Here is a 23,640-nt window from a genome sequence, read left to right as displayed (position 1 = left end):
TTAGTACGTGTACTGCATGTTGCATCTATTCCCCTTCAACGCATTTGATTCTAAATTGGACTTTTAGTAAGGATCCCTAATGTTATTGATAATATAATATAGCCTATAGCCTTCCTCGGTAAATGTACTATCCAACACTGAAAGAACTTTTCAAATCGGACCAGTGGTACCTGAGATTAGCGCGTTCAAACAAACAAACAAACAAACTCTTCAGCTTTATAATCCTTACTTATATTATAAATGCGAAAGTAACTCTGACTGTCTGTCTGTCTATTTGTCTGTTTGTTTGTTACCTTTTCCCGACTGAACGGCTGAACGGATCGTTATGAAATTTGGCAAGGAGATAGATTATATCCTGGGGATGGACATAGGCTATCTTTTGTCTAAAAAAATAAATTTTGAACGGGTTAAAAAAATATATCTTAATTTTATGTAATGTGTGTCATAGATATACAAACTGTTAGTGTCATTCCTCTATGTCTGCCGAGCAATAGCTTTCAAGCCATTACGTTACGTTATGCTATTGTAAGGAACTAAGTAGAGAGTACGAAAAAAATAAAGATATTGACAGTTTGTAGTGTCGCCATATTTGTTTCAATTTTCATTACCGTTTTTGTATATTACAATTTAAATTGCAGAAAAAAATCATGTTTCATAGACACATAAATAGTGAGTGTGTGTCATTTCTCTATGTCCACGAGGTCTCGCCGCGTCAATTTTCTCCTTGGGGCAAACCCGTCCGCTTACTCAAATAAACAGCTTTTATAGTTGAATGATTTCATGATTTATTTCATGAAAATCTGCTCACACAAAAAAGTTAGTTTTATAGACATTCATTAGGTGTCTCGCTCTCTCTGAAGATCAATCTATGAATCGTTACAATTTTATTTCCTTTATTTTTTTTCCGTTTGATTTGATACGATATGATTTCACTAAAAATCAATTTATACCCATTCCTATTTTCATTTCCACATTACGAAGTTTCACTTTTTCCACGCGGAGGGACTCCACGCAATATTTTTGCATGCAATTAAAAACTATTTTTTAATGATGCCAAAGAAGCATAACTTCTCATGCGCGTACCTAAGTACCCGCACCCATTTTTTTTATTTAATTTCTTCTATAAAAAATTTTTCTCCCTACCTAGGGCACTCATAATACTTTTAAATTTCACGTGTATGTTTTCAATGTCATTCGAGTTGTACAATTTTATTTGTCAAATTGGTCATTATTTATACTTTGTTTCATTTTGGAAACATACGTATTTGAGGTATTATGACAAATAAAAAAAATTAGTTTCACTAACATTTTTAGGTTTTTACTGTGCGGATAGTTTCAAGTTTAATATTATGTAGATACATAAATTCTTAAACTTATAAATTTCTTCGAAATTTATTCATTCTATTTGCCAATATTGTTATTTTTTTACAGTACCTACTTATTTGCAAGGAGTTTGGTTTAGTGTTTATAATTTATCTGCTGAGCGTCATGAGTCTTAGGGCTGCTGAGACCGAAGACCAGAAATATTTATCAATTATGTAATATATTGTTTAAAAATTTGAATTTAACTATTTCAGGAAAGTTTATTTTTTTTTATTAATTAGAATAGTTACGTGTAATTGCCATCTTCCTTTATTTCATATTAAACATTATGTTTGGTTGAGTGTGAGATAATTTTATTTATTTATGTTTGAATTTCATTTAATTTCTTATATATATATATCTTTATATATATTGTTCTTGTGTGCGTGTGTATGTCACTACTCCTCCTAGACGGCTGGACCGATTTTGATGAAATTTTTTGTGTGAGTTCACGGAGATTCGAAGATGGTTTAGATTCACAATTGGATATTTTATCTCGATTCTGAGTTAAGAAAAAACTAAAAAATGTAATGTGTGTCATAGATATACAAACTGTTAGTGTCATTCCTCTATGTCTGCCGAGCAATAGCTTTCAAGCCATTACGTTACGTTTTGCTATTGTAAGGAACTAAGTAGAGAGTAAGAAAAAAAAGCTCTTGACAGTTTCTGTTGTCGCCATATTTGTTTCAATTTTCAATACCGTTTTTGTATATTACAATTTAAATTGCAGAAAAAAATCATGTTTCATAGACACATAAATAGTGAGTGTGTGTCATTTCTTTATGTCCACGAGGTCTCGCCGCGTCAATTTTCTCCTTGGGGCAAACCCGTCCGCTTACTCAAATAAACAGCTTTTATCGTTGAATGATTTCATGATTTATTTCATGAAAATCTGCTCACATAAAAAAGTTAGTTTTATAGACATTCATTAGGTGTCTCGCTCTCTCTGAAGATCAATCTATGAATCGTTACAAATTTATTTCCTTTATTTTTTTAGTTTGATTTGATACAATATGATTTCACTAAAAATCAATTTCTACCCATTTTTTTTTCATTTACACATTACGAAGTTTCACTTCTTCCACGCGGAGGGACTCCACGCAATATTTTTGCATGCAATTAAAAACTATTTTTTAATGATGCCAAAGAAGCATAACTTCTCATGCGCGTACCTAAGTACCCGCACCCATTTTTTTTATTTAATTTCTTCTATAAACATTTTTCTCCCTACCTAGGGCACTCATAATTCTTTTAAATTTCACGTGCATGTTTTCAATGTCATTCGAGTTGTGCAATTTTTTTGTCAAATTGGTCATTATTTATAATTTGTTTCATTTTGGAAACATACGTATTTTAGGTTAATGACAAATAAAAAAAATTAGTTTCACTAACATTCTTAGGTTTCTATTGTGTGGATAGTTTCAAGTTTAATATTATGTAGGTACATAAATTCTTAAACTTATAAATTTCTTCGAAATTTATTCATAGGTAGGTAGGGCCTACTAATATTTTCTATTTGTCAATATTGTTATTTTTTTTACATTACCTACTTATTTGCAAGGAGTTTGGTTTGGTGTTTATAATTTATCTGCTGAGCGTCATGAGTCTTAGGGCTGCTGAGACCGAAGACCAGAAATATTTATCAATTATGTAATTTATTGTTGAAAGATTTGAATTTAACTATTTCCGGAAAGTTTTTTTTTATTAATTAGAATAGTTACGTGGAATTGCCATCTTCCTTTATTTCATATTAAACATTATGTTTGGTTGAGTGTGAAATAATTTTATTTATGTATGTTTTAATTACATTTAATTTTTTATATATATAGTCTTACCTACCTACTTATAATAAATTCAGGCGGATGTTAACATTGTCATTCCAGTTGTATAATTTTTTTGTCAAATTAGTTGTTATTTATACTTTTTGTTTCATTTTGGACTATGTTTTTTTTATACTTAATTCAAAGATTTGTGGTGTGTACAGGGAGTAATGTCTCTATTAATTTCTATACTCCTTTGGATAAGCGGAATATTGCCACCACAGTTTTACATATAAAGAAATCCTACAAATGTTTTAAACATTACGACAAATAAATATAGTTTCACAAACATCCTTAGTTTTTTTTTTTTGGTGTGTATAGTTTGAAGTTTAATATTATGTATGTACGTATATTCTTAAACATAGAGTTATTTAATAATTTATTTAGATAATTATTAATAGGTAGGTAATAAGCTTTCTATTTGTCAATATTGTTATTATGGTAGATAGGAGTACTGTAAATGCCTACATTCTTATATTCCTTTATATCTCTTTCGATTTGGAGTGTTTCCGAGCCATTCGGGGTCCTCAAAGTCAACCCCCCCCCCCACCGCACAGGTGGTTAAAGCCCCAAAATTTCGAAAGTTTAAAAAATTTGAAAAATCTATCTCATTCGATTTTAAGTGTTTTCGAGCCATTCAGGGTCCTCGAACCCCCCGCCCCCCTCTGGGAACAAACCCCCAAAATTTCGACAATTTCAGGAATTTCAAATATCTTTTCTTTCGAGATGGAGTGTTCCAAACAATTCGAGGTCCTGAACATCCACTTTTCGCAAAAGTGAAAGCCCCAAAATTTCGAAATATAAGAATATATATAAATTGGATGTTGGCATGTATGTCGTCGATAAACTCTTACACCGTTTGACCGATCGCCATGAAAGTTGGCACATCGAAGTGTTTTTATAATGGAGAAGGTTTTTATTCTAACAATTTTTTTGTAACTCGCCGCTAGATGGCGCTGTATCGCACCAACTTCTAAACCTTTCAACCGATCGCCATGGGTAAACAGAAAACGATATGTCACATATACACAAACAGTAATTATGTGTCATTTCTTAATGTCCACCACACTGGAAATATTGCTATCCATTTTGCTGTAACTCGCGGGCAAAGCCGGGTACTGCGGCTAGTATATATATATATATATATATATATATATATATATATATATATATATATATTCTTACCTACCTACTTCTATTAAATTTCAGGCGGATTTTAATAATGTCATTCCAGTTGTTTAAATTTAAGGAAAGTTGATTTTTTTAATTAATTATAATAGTTACGTGTAATTGCCATTTTCCTTTATTTCATATTAAACATTATGTTTGGTTGAGTGTGAGATAATTTTATTTATGTATGTTTTAATTTCATTTAATTTCTTATATATATATTCTTACCTACCTACTTCTATTAAATTTCAGGCGGATGTTAACATTGTCATTCCAGTTGTATAAATTTTTTTGCCAAATTAGTTGTTATTTATACTTTTTGTTTTATTTAGGACTATGTTTTTTTTTTTTACTTAATTCAAAGATTTGTGGTGTGTACAGGGAGTGATATCTCTATTAATTTCTATACTCCTTTGGATAAGCGGAATATTGCCACCACAGTTTTACATATAAACAAATCCTACAAATGTTTTAAACATTATGACAAATAAAAAATAGTTTCACAAACATCCTTCGTTCTTTTTTTGGTATGTATAGTTTAAAGTTTAATATTATGTATGTACGTAAATTCTTAAACATACAGTTATTTATTAATTTATTTATTTAGATAATTATTCATAGGTAGGTAATAAGCTTTCTATTTGTCAATATTGTTATTATGGTAGCTATAAGTACAGTAAATGCCTACATTCTTATATTCATTTATATCTCTTTCGATTTGGAGTGTTTCCGAGCCATAATTTCGAAAGTTTAAAAAATTTTAAAAATCCATATTTTTCGATTTTAAGTGTTTTCGAGCCATTCAGGGTCCTCGAAACCCCCGCCCCCCTCTGGGAACAAACCCCCAAAATTTTGACAATTTCAGGAATTTCAAATATCTATTCTTTCCAGATGGAGTGTTCCAAACCATTCGAGGTCCTGAACATCCACTTTCCGCAAAAGTGAAAGCCCCAAAATTTCTAAATAAATATAAGAATATATATAATTGGATGTTGGCATGTATGACGTCGATAAACTCCTACACTGTTTGACCGATCGCCATGAAAGTTGGCACATCGAAGTGTTTTTATAATGGAGAAGGTTTTTATTCTAACAATTTTTTTGTAACTCGCCGCTAGATGGCGCTGTAGCGCATCAACTTCTAAATCTTTCAACCGATCGCCATGGGTAAACAGAAAACCATAGGTCACAGATACACAAACAGTAATTATGTGTCATTTCTTAATGTCCACCACACTGGACATATCGCTATCCATTTTGCTGTTACTCGCGCCGTTGTTCAGCCCGGGCAAAGCCGGGTACTGCAGCTAGTATTAGTATAGAAGTGAATGTAAGTTTTTTTGTTACGCTTTCACGCGAAAACTACTTAACCGATCATCATGAAAATGTGTACACATTTTCTTGGGGGTATTAGAAGTAACATAGAATACTTTTTATTGAAAAAAAAAAAAAAAAAAAACATTTTCTTCCGAAGGGCAAAAAAAATTGATATTTGTATGTATGATCGTTTGACTGCGAGTTTGAGTAATTTGAATGACATTTAACGCCATCTGGTGTTTCAATAAGTAAATTAAATAATTCGTTAATTTAATAATATAATACCGGCGGTCAATTTACTATTCAATTTTATTTTTCTGTCACCACCAAGCAATACTTAAACTTTTTTAATTTTTGAGGTTAGGTATCTATTTTATTCGGTGATTGTTGTTTGGACATTGATGCTGAAGCTTATATTTTACTTTCAAGAGAATTTTGTAATTGAGTGAAAATGATGTCGATCTAATTACTCAAGTTTTCCCGGACTTGCAGCAAAATTTGAATAGTGATCTGTGGTTGTACGGAAGAGCAATATTGGCGCCAAAAAATGTATATCGTTAATAAAATCTACACTTACATTTTAAAAGAAGTGCAAGGGGAAATGGAGTATTTGTCAATAGATACAATCATGGATACTTCATATCCTTCGGAGTTTTTAAATTCACTTGAACTTTCGGGTGTACCCTCACATAAACTTTAAATGAAACTAAATGTAGGCCTACAAGTTACGCTTATACAATATCTAAATGCTCCTCGACTATGTAATGGAACGAGGCTACGGATCACAAAATTCGGGCAGATTATTAATTAATTAATTATTTTTATTCTACGTTAATACTTCGAACTTTTTAAAATGTTAGGATTAAAAACATATTTCAATAAAACATGCTTTCAGTTTTTTAAGCTAAATCGGATGTTAGAATTTTTAAATAGTGATGATACCAGTCACGCAATAAAAAAGAACATTTACCATTTTTTTTTGTTTGCAATGATCTTTGATACTTAAGGACATAACTCGAGCGAAGACGCGGGTAAAAGCTAGTAAATAATCTTTCCCTTACATGTTGCACCTTCTGTTAAGATAATATGATTTCTCTTTGTTCTCAGGATCAACTGAGAAAATCTTTTTAGTGTAATATGTATGCCTTTCACATAAGCTATTATGAATATTGCTAAACAGAAACTGTATTTACTGGCACTATTTATTACAAATTAATTATTCATTTGAAACTTGATCTATTTTTATCTCTAAAATTATGTAAGGCAGTTTGGTTTTCCGTGTTTTCAAGAGTTGTCAGTTGTAGTGTAGACTAAGTCTTTGCTTTGCCAGCTGCCATGACAGGTGGAGCCCATGCCACGTAGAGAGTGACCTCCGCCTGAGCGGCTGTGGGTGGGTACCTGGGGGAGATGTCGCATCCCTGCTGCATGAAGGCGCCCAGAGAGAACCACAGGCTGTTGAGGATGGAGAAGTCGTTGGCGACGGAGCTGCCCTGGGGCGAGCTCTGGGGGTCGGCCAGGCGCCACTCGTACGGCGAGAAGCGTGACACGATGAACAGTACGATGCTCACGCCGACGTAGGAGAAGATGACGCACACCCAGATCTCCTTGGACAGAGGGTTCAGGAAGCTGAACACCCCCGGCTTCTGCTTCATCGGCTTCTTGATCATGATGCTGATGCCCAGCGACATGAAGGGCTTGCTGAAGTCGATCACCCGCTCGCGCTCCGACGTGATGGTCATGGACGCGATGGCGATGTCGGCCTCCTGGAAGCAAACCCGGGACACCTATGGCCTCCAATCTCAACTACCTCCATTCTCAACTACCTCCACTCTCAGCTACCTCCACTCTCAACTACCTCCACTCTCAACTACCTCCACTCTCAACTACCTCCACTCTCAACTACCTCCACTCTCAACTACCTCCACTCTCAACTACCTCCACTCTCAATTACCTCCACTATCAACTACCTCCACTCTCAACTACCTCCACTCTCAACTACCTCCACTCTCAACTACCTCCACTCTCAACTACCTCCACTCTCAACTACATCCACTCTCAACTACATCCACTCTCAACTACATCCACTCTCAACTACCTCCACTCTCAACTACCTCCACTCTCAACTACATCCACTCTCAACTACATCCACTCTCAACTACATCCACTCTCAACTACCTCCACTCTCAACTACCTCCACTCTCAGCTACCTCCACTCTCAACTACCTCCACTCTCAACTACCTCCACTCTCAACTACATCCACTCTCAACTACATCCACTCTCAACTACATCCACTCTCAACTACCTCCACTCTCAACTACCTCCACTCTCAACTACCTCCACTCTCAACTACCTCCACTCTCAACTACCTCCACTCTCAACTACATCCACTCTCAACTACATCCACTCTCAACTACCTCCACTCTCAACTACCTCCACTCTCAACTACATCCACTCTCAACTACATCCACTCTCAACTACCTCCACTCTCAACTACCTCCACTCTCAACTACATCCACTCTCAACTACATCCACTCTCAACTACATCCACTCTCAACCACCTCCACTCTCAATTACCTCCAATCTCAATTACCTCCAATCTCAACTACCTCCAATCTCAACTACATCCACTCTCAACTACATCCAATCTCAACTACATCCACTCTCAACTACATCCACTCTCAACTACATCCACTCTCGACTACTTCCACTCTCAACTACCTCCACTCTCAACTACATCCACTCTCAACTACCTCCACTCTCAATTACATCCACTCTCAATTACCTCCACTCTCAATTACCTCCACTCTCAACTACATCCACTCTCAACTAAATCCACTCTCAACTACTTCCACTCTCAACTACCTCCATTCTAAACTACCTCCACTCTCAAATACCCTCTCTGCAATCAGAAACTCTGGCTTGGCTGTACTTTCGGCCTCCAGATTGCACGCAAGAACCTGTCCTTAAATACGTAGACTTCGATCTTGCTCAATTCCTATTCATGTTGTGCGCTCCCTTTTAGGGCTAAAGATACTTAAGTCTTCTCTACAGACGTAAATAAATGTACTTTTGGGCCCTGGAGTCCGGGGGTGCACTGGGCTTTTCGAAAGTCCTTTTGGATTTTGATGTCAACATTTACTCAAGATTTGCTAAAATTGACTCATAATTTGTCCAATTTGACTCAAAATCCACCAAAACTGACTTGAATTTCCTAAAATTATTCAAAAGCACAGATGTTTGAAAAGACGGTAAATGCAATTATAGCTGACGATCTGGTGATTGATATGGTAGCCGACGATCTGGTGATTGATGCTAGTGCGCTCTAGCAAGCAAAACATAAACTAATATGATGGTAGCGTACTCTAGCTGACGAAGATAATCCAGCATGACAGTGTTAATTATGGCTGCTGAGGCGTCACACTGGTAGGAGTAATGTATTCCATGGTATTAGTAGTTAGGGTCAGTCTTCTGGTAGTCACAATAGAAGTAGGACTTTTTTTAAATTGAACTTGTCGGGTTTTAACCAATAATTACGGAATCAAAGATCTAAATGCTATAAAATTTAATAGGTACATTTATTTTTTTTATATTTTTCTAACATTTTGTTTCATAATATCGGTTCACAAGGTGGCGGATAATGTGTCGGTCATGAAATTATTTAATATGGTATAATGCTCTAAATTTCAAAATGGCATAATCACAAATGGTGGAATTTTCTAGAATACAAAATTGGCGACTGTGGTCAGGATCAAACAAGATGGTGGCCGGGGTCAAGGTCTTGCGTGACCTCAGAGGCTTGAGTTCAAATTTTAAGGATATTTAATTATTTTAAGGATTTTTCAAGCAACGTCAATTTTTTTAGAAATTATTTAAGCTTTTTGTTTTGTGAAATTTTGAGTCGAATTGAATAATTTAGAGTACGTTTTGGCCAATTTTGACTCAATTTTGAAGGACAAGGTCACCATAATGGTTTCCATGTCGTCAGAATACAAGATGGTTGTCGACAATCTTATTTCACCTCCAGACTCCAGTGCCAGAATATAATGTATATACTACTGTCTACATCAGGCACCTTAAACATATCAAATAAATGCTAAATGTTGAGTAAGAAAAAAACAACGATTACTCTGCCTGTCTGTTTTTAAAATGATAGAACTTCCACCGTTAAGAGCCTGGAAAACGGTTGCTCCATAAGTTTAGATATGCTAGTGTGTGCTAGCGTGCCGCAATTGGCATGACTGCGAGGAGCTGAATATCTCACAGAATTCAGTTTTTATTTCTGCTTTACCAGATTCTGCGAGGGCTGGGGCTGGGAAAAAATTATTATTATTGCATAAAACACGCTCATTTCAGTTCCTTCTGGCGATGTGTAGCTCTCGATAGGCAGACTTCGGGCAAGATCTGTTCCCGTGCCACACTCCAGGAGGTCTGATATGAAACACCGCGACCTTATATGGTCGAGAACTGCAAGGTCCAACTGCACACTTCGGCCCTTGTGAAGGCGGGATAAACTACCTGTAGCAGCATGCTTTCCAGGTCGCATGGAGAGCTGCTTACTTCTTCCTATCCAGAGCTTTAAAAACATTAGTGAAAACATGTTTGACAGTTATAATAACATAATTTTAGTTTAAATAAGTATAAAAAAATTATAATGGCCGTATTTGTGTTTGTTTTCGAAAATAATATTGAATGTATTCTGGTTAACTTTATTTTAATTTCGATATTTTAAAATTATGGGTGCTTGTACTTATGTACATGAGTTAGAAGCTATATTTGGCGTAGCAAAAAAAAACTTACTTTAATTTGGCATTAAATAATTAATGGGAATACAATAATAAAAATACTGTAGTGATATAAATTCGGTTGGAAAAATCCATATGTATTCCATGAAATTAAAATATTTAAATTAATACTCTGTATTAAATATAAATATAAACACGTGTATGAAATTAATTATTTAATTATAAAAATAAACGAGTTACAATTTAATTAATAATGAAAATTAATAAATATGCTTAAAGTTTATTCTTATTAATTAATTTTAATTGATTTTGAATAATAATGTAATAATTTATAATGCAAATTAATTATACATACGGAAACATGACTTCAATTATATAATAACACTTGAAAAAGTTTATAAACACCCTTTTTATAACTAATTTTCAAAATAGATACATGGGTTTGATATTATAAACCAGTATTCAAAATCAATCACTAAGTATAAAATTAAAAAGCATATATGTAATTTTTTTTGTATGTTGTCTTCTTTTTCATATTGTAAAAATTTCGTTGCATGGTGCGCGCGCATCGTAAAAATTCATTCTAGTAATTTTTTTTCATAACGCGCTTAAAGATGTTCCAGTTCAGAAATTTAAACTAGTATTTACCATGAGGATCTAAGGTACCAAAACATGTAAGTTACATAAATGTTTGTGAAAGCAATAAGGCAGCAAGCCCGCCGCTCGGAGTTTGAAGGCCACGAGCCTCGCTGCGCGCCCCAGTGTCGCCCCTAGCGGCTCCGGCGAGCAACAGTAATGACTGCAGGTGGGCGGGGCCCTTGACGCCGCCGTGTGCAGCGGAGCCTCGCTGATTGCGGCCGCCCTGGAGGCGCTCGTTAGCCGCGCCTGACGCCGCACTCCCCGCCCGAGTGCGCCCGAGTCCGCCCGAGTCCGCCCGAGCTCACAGCTGCTTCGTGAACCTCGGCACGGCCTGCAGATCGCGAGTGTTTTACACTTGGTTTCCGTACATTTTTGTGTCCACAATTCGAGAACTATAAAAACGTAGGGAAAATTATTACAAAACTAATTATACTGCAAATAAATTATACGTACGGGAACATAACCTCACTGATATAAATATATAAGCAATTTATATCACTAATATTCTCAGTAAATATTTTTTTAAGTATATGGACCGGTTTTTAATATCAATCACTAAAGTAAATGATTTAAAAGCACGGATAGAGTTTTTATTTGTATGTAGCCCTTTTTCATTTTGTTAACTTATGTTGCATGCTGCGCGCACATCGTAAAATTTCATTCTCATTATTTTTTCATAACGCGCCTGAAGAATAATAACCTACCTCACTTATATAAAATCATTTGAAAACACACTTGAAAAAGTTTATAAAAACAATTTCTATAACTAATATTCACATTAAATTAATGTTTTAATGACATGGATCAGTATTCAATATCAATCAATAAAGTATAAGATTTAAACGCTCATATATAATTTCTGTTTGTATGCAGCTTTTTTTTTGTGTGTAGCGTTTTGTCATCCTGCGAAAATTTCTTTGTATGGTGCGCGCGCATCGTAAATATTCACTCTCATAATTTTTTTATAACGTGCCTAAAGAAGTATAACTTTAAAAACACTGCTTACTGAAATGAAAAATTATGTACAATGATAAGCAGAAACACTGAGATTAAAATGAGCTAGAAGTTAATGAAGACCCGACATTTGTCGTCCGTAACACAGAGTCTGAATCTGGTTAGCACAGGAAGTAAGGAATTAGGGACAATGATTATCAAAATAAGCTGTTAGGAAATGACACACGAGGATGGATAAATGACACTGAATTTCGTTGCACTTTGGGGTCATTTAGCAACACTAATTCACCTATGCACTTTCACAGGTTGTCCACTTGGATGGCTGTTTCAAGTCGGCACTCCTGCCTAGTGTATCTGTCATCACATGTGCACTTGCTCAAGCGAACTAAGCCTTCATTTCCCTCCGACAGTTTCCTCTGTCTGCCGCCAGGACCGAGCGAACACGCAGCCAGTTCTTGGACCGACCGGAACACCAAAGGCAAGCTGAACTTAAGGCCCCCGCCTACCCGGGCACACACAGGGAGTGCAGAGCTTCAGGAAAAAACAACGCTATTTGAAAACTGCTCAAGATATCCGAGTGGGTTTGTTTACGTTAAGCATTTACGAATTCGCTGAGAGCCGATAAGTATTTTTTTTTCCGTATTACGTTTTTAAACTGTTTTTTGAAAGAGTTAAAATAGATCAAAAGTGTGTTTTCAGAATAATATTAATGCATAAAATAACCAGTACATATTCACAAAAACGATTTAATGGACTTTCGTTATACCTTTATCTTCTTTTCTCCATCATATAATGAAACGCTCACCACTCAAATTGCATAGCTGTCCTGTGCACGACGAGAAGACTGCGCGCCACATCAGAGCCTTGAGCTTAGAGGCGATACCGCGCTAGAAATACAAACGAGCGTCCTGCCTCACTAACGCAAATACACCACTGACTAGGCGGGTCCTTTAAGGGGAAATGTGCCCCAAAGGAACAACACCAGCAGTGGGTTGCAGGCTGCTCATTTTGTATTGGCAGCCACGTCTCGGTACATTCCTTACAAACAAGTGTCGCAACTCCCACAACACAACTCCATCCGCGCGCTGCCTCGCCTCGCAGAGACAGGTCACTTCCAGCTCCTACAAGCTTCCACCGTCACGACACACACGCATGGGCGCCCGCAGGCTTAGTGTCAGAGAGCTGCATCTGCATCTGCATCTAGACATTATACTATTCACTTATAACATATATAACAATTAATGTTTATGTGCTCGTCTTCTATACGTGTGCGCATCGTTCTTCCGATTGTGTTATATTTGTACATTTGTTGTTGGCACTTTCACTTAAGTTTCTAACATAGTTCCATAAACGTACAATTGGTGGTGCGTGATTCGTATCGGATACTGTGTGTGTGTGTGTATATATATATATATATATATATATATATGTGTGTGTGTGTGTGTGTGTGTGTGTGTGTGTTGGTGTGTGTATGTGTGTATTACTAGCTAAAATACCCGGTGTTGCCCGGCTTTACGCATCGCAAAGATTCTAAATTAAATATTATATAAGAGTATATAAAATTACAGCTGGTGCTTTGTCACGGCAATATATGCCTACACTACTCACTGACGCACGAAGAATAAAAAAAAATTGATGCTACCTTTGCAATGGTCGCTGCCACGGAGACGCAGAAGGTATCAACATTGCAAAAGCTCGTTGCCATGAATACAAATAATGCTTCAACATTGCAACAGCGAAATAAATAAATATATAAATACATAATCGGATACTGCTCGCGCGCTACCTATTGTTAGTTAATGGTACTATGTCAGAAACTTTCGCGAAAGTGCCAACAACAACTGTTCAAAGCTTCAACTCATGTGGTTGAACGATGCGCGCACGCATAGGAGACGAACATACACAAAAAAACATTAATTTTTATATTTTAGATAAAGCTTTTTCTGTAATCATAGCAACGGCCATTGCATCGGTTTTATTTTTGTTTTGTTTTTTTAGGTGCGGCCGTGAGCTATGCGAGTTTCGAATTCTAATAGCGTCGTTATTTGAATAGGCATCTCTCATTTTCAGCAATTGCACAACACATACATAACTTTTATGTAAGTTTTTTTTAAGAATTTTACTGCCGAGGCTACCTAGTGGCCTTTAATGAAATTTTTTTTTAATACACATATTTCATTGCTCAAGCCACCCTGTTTTACCTAGCTGTATGCGACGCCATTAAGACTGACCTAACTATTCCAGCGACAATATGTAGCACGGAATGTTTGTTTAGTACGTTATGACGTGTCAAGACATGGAATCGATCAACGATGGGAGACGAGAGGCTATACGGCCTGTATATGATCGATGTTCATAAGAAAACATTAGAGGAGGGCACTGAACTCAGTTACAAGGTGTAGAACAATTTTAGACAACAAACAAGACGTCTAGAATTTTCATTGACACGATGACTTTAATAACAAACATTTAATTTCATATTTTTTTCTGTTTATTTTCTTCCATAAAACCATTTTTACTTAATTGTCAGAATACATTATCCGTTCATAAATTTACTGAAAACATCACACCTACAGCGAGCAACATCAACCTCACACTCCACCTAACTATATCATAACCTCTTGAAACACCAAAACCTTCAATTATTGCTCATGGGCAATGCACATGCGCCACCTCACGGCTCCCATTGTCAAGTGTGAACTCATTCTTTCGTTCCAATAAGGAAAAAAGTTCTCTTGTAGAGCAAATTGGTTTTCATCCGTAGCCGGCCAATTCAACAGTGACGACGATAACACGAATTGCTGCGTGCCAGCCAGATGCCTGTGTCTTTTTTTTCTCTTCGAATAAATCTCACTGCAACAGAACTTTATTTTAGGATTTGTGTATTAACAATTATTAAAATACATAAGAACATATTAGGTTTATATTAACAGTAGTATACTTTGGTACGCCCTGGGACATGGCGCTGGCGCGTGGAGCGGGAGCCGAACCGCCTATTGGATTTTGACGTCACGGCGGCCATCTTGGATGACCTTGACTTTGAAATTTTACCTTAACCTAGAACCTTTAACCTTCAAAATTAGCCGGATATTACCAACATTTGCCCAAATTTACCCAAAAATCCTCAAAATTCGCCAAAATTTCCATTTTTTTGGAAAAACAATCCCACCAAAAATTCTCAAAATCTTTCCAAAATTCAAAAATTATAATTTCTAAAACCTCAAAAGTCATTTTGCCTTAGAAAGAAAACAATGTCCTAAAAACGGCTTAAGAATCCATGTATAATGCCTCCGATAAGCCATTTCTAGTAATAAGGATACCATGACCACCATTTTGAATGATTACGTCACCATTGCAATTTCCGTTACACCTATACGCGTCAAAAAGCCAAATCCAAATACAGAGAACGTATACAGTTGGAAAGGGCTCCCCAAAAGCAATCGAATGATACCAATATAACGCCGTATGACGGAGTGAAGCAGTGCCGGGAACGTAAAAGAATGAATGCGGCCGAGCGGATCAACGACGGTGCCAGTAAATCTGCAGCTGGGGCGGTTGAAATTATGCAAAAGGATGATTAAATCGCTTCTATATCGACGCCGGATTGTATAGGCAGCGATTGTGTACGAGCGTCGATTATGAAGACACATTGGGCAGCACCTAGTGCAGGTTTCACTACGACGTTTGTCTACAATCCATTCGGACATAAGTGTGATGTGTGTGATCGTGTGTGGTTTCTGCGCGCATTGAAGCCAACAAAGTATTACCTGTTACGTACACGTATTCATGTACAACACACGGCCATAGCCATGACACAGCCACACCCCATTTTTTTCATTACGCGTTTGTTACCGGTGTCACCACTTGGTAACGTTTTGTTTTTAGACGAACAGCTGCCCTGAGAGAAAAATAGCGTATTCGAACGCGGTTGATAGGAAACGGCTCAGTGAACGGGTCCCGCAGCGCATATAACACCAACTCCTGGAGAGACCCGTTTGCTGGAACCGAGTGTTTTTGACCTGCGTCTCGTTCCTCGCCAGGCGGTTGTGGAAACCCCCAGAACGGATTTGGTTCGCTAAACCCGGACCGTGGGTTGATGAATCACCCCCGAAACACATTTATAAGGGGGCAGTGTGGAGCCCCCAGTGCATACGTCGACACCATTGGCTGAGGTGGTCGGTCATGCTGTCCGCTGACGTCACAACCCGACCACAGTCAAACACCAGCCTCGCCGTCGATACCGGAGGGCATCGTCACCAGGCCACCCCGCAGGACAACCCCGAGGAAGGGCAACCAGGATGGACTCTGGTTGCCTGTTGGAAGCAGCACACACTCGGTTGCGCAGCCCCTGTTCTAGCCGGGCCGAGTGAAGAGTTCGAGGCTTCGAGCCCGCGGGTGTGACGTCACGACGGACACCCGTACCACGCCATTGCTACACGAAGGAAGCGCTAGTCCTGAGGCTAGCCCCTGTTACGACGAGCGAGGAACCGAGCCCCTGGAGCGGTGGCTAGGGACGGGTTGCACCAGGTCCCGAACCCGTGACTCCGGCAGCGAAGACATGGCTGACGTTTCCCGGTCCAGCGCCCCGGAGCAGATTTATTCCGACCTGGCGGCCGGCGTTCTCACGTTCCCCTCCCAATATGCGCCTTTAAAGGGTAGCGTGGGAGTATCTTCCAGTTCTCTTTTAAACATTCCAGAGCTTTTAACATACAGAAGTGTGAGGGATCGCTCCCTGTTGTAGATTGGGAGGGTATTAGAGCTTCGGCGCCGATCAGCGGCTGGGGGCACCAACCCAGCATAGTCGCCGCCTCAGCCCCTCTAGCACACTCAGCTAACCAGACAGCTGGCTGAGTCCTGAGCCCTAAGACCTTATCAGCACTGCTGAGCGCCTCGGAGCAGCCCGAGGACCCTGTGAGGCCCCACCAGGTGTTCATCGTCGGCCACCCGCTGGGCCGTAGAACACTTCGGGACTATCAAAACAGGCGAGTGACGACTCAACATACACGCCCTAGAGACCGGGCGGTATGCGATGGTTAACGATAAACTAGACTGTGGGAAGCCCGAGCGAGTCGCTTAGGCCTATTTATAGTTAGGTATATAAACACTGTAATTCTCTTCTTGTTTAATCTTCTCCCGGTTGGTTACAGTTAACCATATTGCAATAATACTCGCATGGATTTTGAGGCCCTTTAATGAGAAGGGCAAATCATTAATAATTATCTTAATGTTTTGGTTCCCCATTTCGTTTCTCACAAACTTAAAACTAAAGTTGTTGACATGACAAGAACGAAAATTCACACTTCATGGTAAGTTTGTAGAAAGTCATAGAGTGTTATTTGCAGTGGCAGTAATTTTTGCCATGTATGTTTGCAGTGCAAGCTTACTCAGAATCCTAGGGGAGCCATTTCACTAACAGCAATATCGAAGCACTACCCATTGGTTGTTATATTGTTTGCAAATGTACAAATCGTATTTATCCCTAATAAACTGTTGTTGAATACTCCTGCTTCTTATTTCTTCAACCATTGCCCTACTATTTATAGTTGTCCGCAACATGCCTAATCAAGTAAAACTTAAATAATGACAAAAATTAAATTATATTATTTATGGTTCAAGAATGTTCAACAGGATGAAAACCAAAACCTACTTTCGTGTTATTGTATTGCAGTCAATTATTACGTTTTTTACACGAACGCACACAATGTAAATTCCGGTTCTTGTCTTTAAAGTAAAATTTTAATCCTATGCATTATTCATTGAGAAATTTATAACTGACATTGTTTCAGTTATGCTCTTTCTCTTGAGCCCGTGTCATGAAGTGCGTGACTTTGTTGTCCCGCGCACTCGTGGTCGATATGCAACACACTGGCTCCTCGACACCACCGCCTTCCTGAAGGACGATGTCGTCTGGCAATGCTGAGGCCCTGAAGCGTGGGCAGGATACACGTGGCGCAGTCTTCAGTCACTACTCGCTGAGCGAGTGTCCGCATCGCACACAAGGCTGGCATGTTGATCGTTTCGCTTCGCTCATGTCGCTGCTCTGGCCGCGGGCCTCGTATTATTGATTGCGACCAGCTATTTATATCCATAGCCGCCAGGGAGACATAACGCCACATGACTGCAGACAGGTGCAGTCATGTCAGACTTACCGAGGTTCTGCTAGTACACACACCGCACTCAGAAACAACCACAATTGCCTATACCAAAAATAAAAAATAAAAAAATTCATTATATTTATCTCCCAGTTGAATGTTTTTTTTTGTCTCGTTCCTTTACATTTTCTGACTTAGGGTCTCTGCGGGTTTTTTCCACGTAACATTTGGACATAACATAATATCTATCATTTTATGTGTAACATCTTAGCTCTCGGTATATAGCATTTGGTAGGAGTAATTACGTTTAAAATCGGAAGTCATTTGGGACGGAAATGTGTAACCACGGTACTCAATGTATGGAAGTCTCAGAATTTTCGGAAAATGGTGGACTCGCGTGATTAATACGAATATATTGCTTTCATGAACATTTCAGAATTTACACCGCGCATAGGTATTAAAAGATAAAACTTTATAATAGTACAACTATTTGCTAATTCTTTATGTTAGAATTTATAGTCATAAATAGAAATAATAACTACTTAAAATACATTACAATTATGACAACCCTTAGTTAACATTAAAATGTAGAGAAAGCGCAGTGTTCACCATACTGTAGAGACACAACAAATTGCTAGGCTACATATATTCCATGCCATGAAAATAAAAGAATTTCGAAATGCAGTTTTTACTGTTAAATATTAAATATCGTGTCAGCTCAATAAAGCTAAATTTATTTGTCTAATGTATTTATAGACTGATTACAGTCATTTGAGCAAAAACAAGTACACAAACATATACTTTGTGTTATAGTTTTATTTCATGTTTCAGGTTAATATTTTAGTAATGCCATATAAGTGTTATATTAACGTGTGTACTTTAGTACACGCTCCCTTTTTTGTGTACGAAATAGTTCGTTTATAAGACACATTTTCAATCTTTGTTTTAAAATTAGTATTGTATGGAATGTTTGAATATGTAACATTTGTATGACTCAGGGACTTTAAATTAAAATTAGTAATGTACGGATTGTTTGAATATGTAACATTTGTATAACTCAGGGACATGCCAACTATTTTAAAGAATTTTGCGTTAAATTTCACTTCAAATTTTCGTGCATTTGCAACATGAGAACACGCCTATTTGCTTGTTACCGAGGTTAATGTTACACATCTTTGGCGAGTACTGAAACACTCGCTCACATCTTGGTAATAGAATATAACTTAAGTCAGTGTCTCCGTGAAGTATAGTAATTTATGGAAAACAAATACAGCCCACTGCGGTAAACCAAAATAATTTAAACTTTTCATCCGGAATCCTCTGTTACAAACTAATATTTAAACTTGGTATTGATAAATTCGATTAGCAACGATTTTTTTAAAAGAGCATTATAATCTGGATACGAAAGAATAAATTAACCAACTGGATACAACGACGACTTTAAATCAATCAAGGTTCATTAACTTACTAATAGATAATATTATGACGTAACAACAATAGGATAAATAAAGCTAAGGAGTGATAAAAATATGACGACACAAGAACGGCGTGCTAAATACAGAGATAGAGCAAAAAGGTACTTGTTGAACTGGTCTGAACATCAACAACTCCACAGCACGCTGGTGGAGTGGTCAGAGCACTCGCCACTCACCACGGCGATAAGAATTCGATTCCCGGCTGACCCTAACAAGATGTTTTACATGCGTAAAACATAACGCTGGTGGGTTTTCACGAAGTGCTTCCTTTTCCTCTGCTCCATCACTCCACACTTATTCCATCTTACGCCGAAGTCCCTAACGCCCTCAAAGTCTACGAGACATTACTCACGCAACACTTGTGTGTCGTTACGGCATGTCCGCGGCGTCTCAGCTCGTGTGAACACAGCTTACTACGTTTGGCACGGCTGCGGGCTGATAACGTAACTAACTGAGACTTATGGTATTCTCCCCGCTCTACCGAAACTCTTACCGCTTTTGATGATTACGAACCAACACTCTGTATGTGTTTCGTTATAATCCGCGAGACGCGAGCCACGGTGTAAATCAATGACTTTAAAGGGCCAGTTACCACTGAATAATTAAACGTGTGTGTTAGATAAACATTTGTCAGTGAAATATAAAAAATTTGTTTCACTGATAAAGCAATAATACTTTTTTTTTTAATTTCAAACCATCAGTGATTTGTTTAATAATTATTTAATGTAAATATGTAATAAACTAATTTTGTGTTGTCAATGTTGCAGTATCTGTGTATTTCCATAGCACACATAAAACCACAGAAAAAAAATACTACTGTAACAATTTCTAACCTCAAATATTTTCATTAAACTTCATTGTAAATAGATTTGGCTCATTAACAGTCCCAGCTATGATAAAAAGAAAATCGAGCCACCAAAATTTCACATTATTTAATATTATAGTTAAATTACATCGCTAACCTCTTGCTCGTTTCAGACCACAATTATTTTAATTTTCTTACTGTCACTCACAAAGAATTAGAAAAAATTAATAAAAGAGAAGGAAAAATAATAACAAAAATTTAAGCATTCTATTAATTTTTTATTATTGTAAAGCATAGTACGTTGTGGATTGTGTGTGACATCATAAAGGTAGATGTGCTCAAAGTGACCGTTTGACAGATATGAGTCAATTTTATATGTTGTGGCTTTTTCGTAACGACAAAAAAATAATAAAATTCCGAAAGTTGTGTTTTAGAACACTATACGTTTCCTCTCTTTACCGTGAAAACAGCGTTTGAAAATTCCTACTGGATTCTGAGAAACTACCAAGTGAATGTTCAGTTAGGTAGCCTGCGCAGTGATAGGCCGTCGCCATTATCGTAGCCGACGCTGCTTATAAAATAGGCAGGGATTTTAATTGTCCGTACGGTACGTTATGGCCTCGGCCAAGATTGTTTTCTACGCTAATTAGTTTTCCTTTTCAATTATATATTGAAAGATATTGAAAAAATTTTCATTACTAGTATTGACGTATATTGAACCATTTGTCACTAGAAATTAAAAACCAATCAGGGCAGAAAACAGTCTTGACCACGGCAGTAACGTGCTGGCATTATAAACCCCACTCTTTTGAAAACAGTCTTGGTTATTTTATATTTGTAAGGATCTCTGCAGAACCTCAGGATCAACTTTCAGCTAGTATCGAGAAAAAAGTATGGCGGCGACAACATGATCGGGGATATCTCTCGCTGAAAACAGGCTCGGCTACGCTAATAAAGCACAACATGGCTGCCACTGCAAAGGCCACCTAATTGAACCTATAAACGGTAGTATCAAATAATCAAAAAAGAATTATCACATGGTTTTCAGGGAAATAATGAGAGGTCTGTAGTGTTAAAAGACATCACTATTTTTTTTAATTGTATTAATCTTTTTACGCAATAATTAACTTAATTTTTTTTCAAATATATTATCATGGTAGGAGAGAATAGAATTTGATAGCTCATATCGGACCAGGAGTACACGTCATTTATCCTAACATCGTTTGTCCCACAAATCCATTTCTATCGTTTGTCGTAAAACGCCTTTAGGACAAACGACATTGGGCCAAACGCATTTTTGACATAAGACTCTAAGGCAAACGCTTTTAGGACGAACCACTTTACGGCAAAAGACGGTATAGGGTCGATACATTTTTACACTCAATTTTTGGAGGAACGACTTTAGTACAAACGGCATAAGGGCAAATGACATAAGAGCCATCACCATGGCAGCGAGGCTAGCGCGGGCCAGCCCATGGCCAGATCAGCCCGCCTACAGAGTAGCGACCCGGGGCGCCTGGTAGGATAGGTCACGTCTCTAGGGCGCAGTGACGGCCGAGGCCTGCGAAGGTTACGCCCTTACCTCCCGAGCCCTGTCCCCCTCCACCGCAACAGGGCCCAGCTCTGCGCTCGGGCTATATCGAGGAGTCAACTCTGACCTTTCCGAGTGGCCCGGGAGCAGCCACGATTGTAGCATCGACCCTCGCCAAGGTTCGCCACCCGCCAGCTAGAGCGCAGCTCCGTGGAAGCTCTGTACTGATACCTGGCGGCTGCTAAGTGAACTAGTCCGACCTTTCCCTGGCCATTGAATATAGAGGGGGCGCGGAAAACTACCACAATGGCAGTATTCCGCCTGGCCTTTTCGAAAAAGGCGGAAAAGTACCATAACGGAAAACTGCCATAAGTTAAAAGGACGAGACGGAATTTTGCCATATTTTCTTATACACTCCATTGAAAGAGTACAGCGGCACTGCTCTCGAAGTAGTGTATGGAATACTCGGTAGGTAGCGCTGTCAACCCTATAGCTGTTTCTGAGGTTAACTTTAAACTTTACAGATTGGGCTTCTGACGGTGATAGTTGCAATAACAAATCAGCTCCAGATTGCGGACGAGAAGAAAGAAATGTTTCGAAAAATGTTTTATATGGGGAAGAACTGTAGTTTTATTGCGACTATTTAAAAAAAAATGTTAGTTTCCCATTATAACACTTTTCCTACTGTTTTGACGGAAGTGACGGAAAAGTACTATAATGGAAAAATGCTATAAAAAATCACGCAGGGGAATTCTGCCAAAATTGCTTATACATTCCACGGAATGAGGAAACCGGCCTTACTCGTAAAATCTTAATATAACTAGCTTGATAGAATTTACATTTTTGCACACTGGAATAATTGAAGTAATTCTAAATAATTATTTAATGAGTGCAAATCCAACGCAAATATTCAAAGGTTTTCATATGTAATGTATTCATTATTATGGTGATAGAACACAAAAAAACTCAGATATTAAGGGTTATATCCATATTAAATTATTTAAAGTATAGAAAAGGTAATTTTAAGCTGCTGAAATGCGAGGGAAATATTTTTTCTTTAATGTAGAAGGCACACGTCAACCAGCACAGGCACTCTAGGGGAGACATGAGCTCGTACATCGAATGTTGGTGGGCTTTGCATAGGCTTGCAGTCTTTCAAAATTAGCTTTGCTAAAATTTAACTACTTATTTTTTATATTAGGAAATAAAAAATATTTATATGCATAGCATCCTTTGAAACTGTCAGATCAAATTGAAATTAAGTTTTTTGGGCATTGCAGCACCTATAAACGAATTATGACACATAAAAGAACAACAAAAAACACTTTAACACAAGACGTATACTGATATATATCAATAACTTTACGACAAAACACGAAATAACACAACACACAGGTATATAAAGATTGATAAAGTTCATGTTAAATAATTGGTTACTTTATTAGCTGTCACAAAAATTTTAAACATAGAAACTAAAATGGTGTATACAAAATCAATATGTAGATTACAAACGTTTAAAATAACATTTGCTTAAGTTTTTTTTACCAATGAATGATTCTAGATTATTCAAAAAGGGTTATAATTTTTTCCACATTTTATAGTTACTAGTGATTTTAAAAGTATCACTAATTCTGTAATTGCAAGTTGGAATTCTTAATCCATACCAAGATATTATGTCTGAACGATCGAAAATGGTAATAAAATGTATATAATAAAAAGTGAAACACTGATT

The 23,640-nt window shown here is 37.5% G+C and overlaps 1 protein-coding gene across 1 annotated transcript in view; it reads right to left on the bottom strand.

Moving 5' to 3' along the window:
- LOC134529297 (glutamate receptor 1-like) overlaps positions 1-23,640 on the bottom strand; it is a 224,119-nt gene that overhangs the window by 32,442 nt on the left and 168,037 nt on the right. Inside the window, exon 13 of the mRNA XM_063363208.1 lies at positions 7,068-7,432. Coding sequence (XP_063219278.1) covers positions 7,068-7,432 — 365 coding nt within the window. The remainder of the gene's footprint in view (positions 1-7,067; positions 7,433-23,640) is intronic.

The sequence above is a fragment of the Bacillus rossius genome, chromosome 1, assembly GCF_032445375.1.
Source record: "Bacillus rossius redtenbacheri isolate Brsri chromosome 1, Brsri_v3, whole genome shotgun sequence".
NCBI classification, from domain to species: domain Eukaryota; kingdom Metazoa; phylum Arthropoda; class Insecta; order Phasmatodea; family Bacillidae; genus Bacillus; species Bacillus rossius.
This window is presented reverse-complemented; position numbering and strand designations above follow the sequence as displayed.